General features: G+C 51.7%; 1 protein-coding gene across 1 annotated transcript; it reads left to right on the top strand.

Annotated features, from left to right (window-relative positions):
- The first annotated feature begins 1,472 nt into the window (after positions 1-1,472).
- NKX3-1 (NK3 homeobox 1) lies at positions 1,473-2,535 on the top strand. Its single transcript, XM_009884149.1, has 2 exons — positions 1,473-1,512; positions 2,126-2,535. The coding sequence occupies exons 1-2, from the start codon at positions 1,473-1,475 to the stop codon at positions 2,533-2,535; spliced, it is 450 nt and encodes a 149-aa protein (XP_009882451.1).
- Positions 2,536-2,842: the final 307 nt, after the last annotated feature.

Here is a 2,842-nt window from a genome sequence, read left to right as displayed (position 1 = left end):
CCAAGACATCCTCTGGGATGGGGCAGAGCGGGGAGCGCGGCCGGAGAGGGTAAAGAGCGGAGGGTTTGGCAGCCCAGAGGATGGGGAACCGGGGACGGCCACGGCGGTGGGCGGCGAGGGCAGCTTGGCCGAGGGGGCTGCCCCTGGGCACCCCCCCGGGACCCCTCGTCCCCCAGGAGCATCCTCAGCACAAGCCCGAGGGACACCCCACGAGGCGGACGCAGGTAAGGGGGTGGAAGGTCCTGGTCAGGGGATGGACCAGCAATGTCTACGCTTGGCTCAACCGAGGGGCAGGACCCAGTCCCGGCTGCCTCGAGCACCCCAGAGCCCAATAACACACACTCTAAATACCAGAGAGTATCTGCGCTCCGGCAGTGGGAAAGTAAAAGAAATCACGCCTGCGTGCAAACCTTCTGCCGGGCGCTTCGAATAACTCAGACTGAATCTGCCTAAAATACCATTTTTTAAAAGAAAAAAAAAAATATTCCCAGTTGACGCATTTCTGCGCTATGTTGGGAAATAAATTTCCCTTTTAACACAGGAGGTCCCCAGCAAAGGGCGGGTGGATCAGAGAGGCAGTTTGTGCCCATCCTCCACACAGCCCTCAGCGCGGCGGTGCCACTGCAGCCCAGTTCCTCGGTGCCTCCGGTCTGAGGATGTTATGAAAGTCCCCGCGTTGAATTTGGGCTATTTGCAGCAGCGCTCAGCTTTCCCGCCGGCTCAGCCCCTATTCCCCCATGTGCTCCTGCTCCTGCCGCTGCACATCGCCCGGTTTATTAATAACGATGCCGCTCCTCCGGCCGCAGCATCCCGTCCTAGCGCACGATTGCCAAAATCCATTGCAGGCGATACATTTTGACCGCAGAAGCAGCATAAGGAAAATCACCCTCAAAAGCAAATGTTTTTGACCGACGGCTCTCGCCTTGCAGCGGCAGGAGCACGGCCGGGGCTGCGGGAGGGCACTCAGCCTTTCCTTGCCTGGGTAAGAAGCCACAGTAGCCAAAAAAGCAATCTTGAACTCTCTAGCAACCGGCTCTTGCGTGCTAAGAGAGCCTTTGCCAGGGGAATTTTGGCTTTACGTTTTGATTCTATTAAAAGAATTTTCTACATAAAAGCAAGTTCAGAAAGAGGCACCAGGCTGATTATTATGAAAATCATTAAAAGCCATACGAAATCTCCCAGAAAGCGGCTCGTGTACATCAGCGCAGCTCCAGAGATTTCAGTGGGACACCCGTGATTTACACAAGCCGGGAATTAAGCCCGTTGTCTCTATCTTGAGTGTTGTGTCCGCATCTTAAGAAAATATACTAAGAATACAGGGAAAAAAAAAATTGGCTTCTTTCCATCCCAAGCCGGGTCATACACAAAAAGGAACTAACTGCATAAATAAATTGACTTAAGGAGTTTTAATCATTATAGTTGACGCTTCCCAGGGAGTTCAGTACCTCTCTGGGTTGCGGCTCAGGTGACCGATGGGTGCCACGAGAAATAAGTCGGAGGCAAACCCTCGAGGTGCTGCTTTGGAGCCGTGAGCTGAGACCGGGTCTGCAGTTATATCTGTAAAGCCAGGCCTGAAGGTTTAAAAAATCTGCTCCCAAATTTCTGGCCGTTGCCTTGGGGTCACGGAAGAGAAAAGGGAGGAATTTATTTAACCGCTTTACGCTGCACTGATTTCCCACTGCTGAGTTACCCTCTGCAGCTTGAGGAGAAAAATTTGTTTTCATTGGGGATTAAGATTTTCCCATAGGCGCAGCAGAGAGGGTGTTTCAAAGAAGGGCCTGATAGTATGAGTCCTGCAACAAAAATCTCAAGAGCCGTTGATGCCATAATGTACCTAACAACAGTACCTTGAGGTTTTAGGCAGACCTCCAGCAGCATTGCAAAACATCCCTTTCTGTATTATTTTAGTCCCTTGAATGTATGTTCCCATTGAATGCACGCTTATTTGAGTTAAGAAAGTGTGATTTAGGAAGATAAAACTCCCTTATATGACTTCAAGATGCTGTTCAGCCCATTAAATGAAAATATTTCTGTGGTAATATGAATATTTTGCTCTCTGGAAGGGAAAAAGCAAGCGATTCGGGCAATTTCCAAGGGGGTAAGCCTCAGCTCTTTCCTCCCGCAGATGCCACGGCGGAGACCTACCTGTCGGAGTGTGAGCCCCCCCTGCCCCCCCTGCCCATCGCCCAGCGTCCCCCCAAGCAGGCGAAGCGCTCCCGGGCAGCATTTTCCCACACTCAAGTCATCGAACTGGAGCGGAAATTCAGCCACCAAAAATACCTGTCGGCCCCCGAGCGAGCCCACCTGGCCAAAAACCTGCAGCTCACCGAGACCCAGGTGAAAATCTGGTTCCAGAACAGGAGGTACAAAACCAAGAGGAAACAGGTCGCCTCCGAAATCAGCAGACTGGACACGCATCTGGCCGGGCAGAAAGCGGCCGAGCTCCCCGCGGCATCGCTGCTCGCGCTGCGGGGCGGCTGGCAGTACCTGCCGTGCCTCTACTACTTGAACGGCTGGAGTCCCTCCTGGTGGTAACGGCTTTTTTAAGCAGAAAGCATCCTTTTCTCTTCCTTTTATTACTGGGTTTTTAATCCCGCGTCACCCTTTCTAGCGTTAATTAGGGGAGGGAGACCCCATTCGCAGTGATGCTCAGCATCTCCTAGTTGCCGGGCAAGCATCCCTCATCACTAATGGTAAAAAAAAAAAACAAACACCAAAACTAAAAAAAAAAAAAAGCCAAAAAAAGCCCAAGATTTTAAAAGCGTGTAATCAGCGTGCTTAACAGCGCCGCTCTGGGGTTGATTTGCAGCTGTAAAATTTCGCAGGTTCTTTTGTGGGGCAG

This window comes from Charadrius vociferus, unplaced genomic scaffold (genome assembly GCF_000708025.1).
Source record: "Charadrius vociferus isolate BGI_N301 unplaced genomic scaffold, ASM70802v2 scaffold384, whole genome shotgun sequence".
Taxonomy (NCBI): domain Eukaryota; kingdom Metazoa; phylum Chordata; class Aves; order Charadriiformes; family Charadriidae; genus Charadrius; species Charadrius vociferus.
Note: the sequence above shows the minus strand (reverse complement) of the source record. Positions and strands in the feature narration are given on the sequence as shown.

Bases quoted from the DNA above. Each gene is read 5' to 3' on its own strand.
- NKX3-1 (XM_009884149.1), top strand. From the start codon at position 1,473: ATGGGTGCCACGAGAAATAAGTCGGAGGCAAACCCTCGAG. The intron at 1,513-2,125 runs GTGCTGCTTTGG...TTCCTCCCGCAG, and splicing joins GTCGGAGGCAAACCCTCGAG to ATGCCACGGCGGAGACCTAC.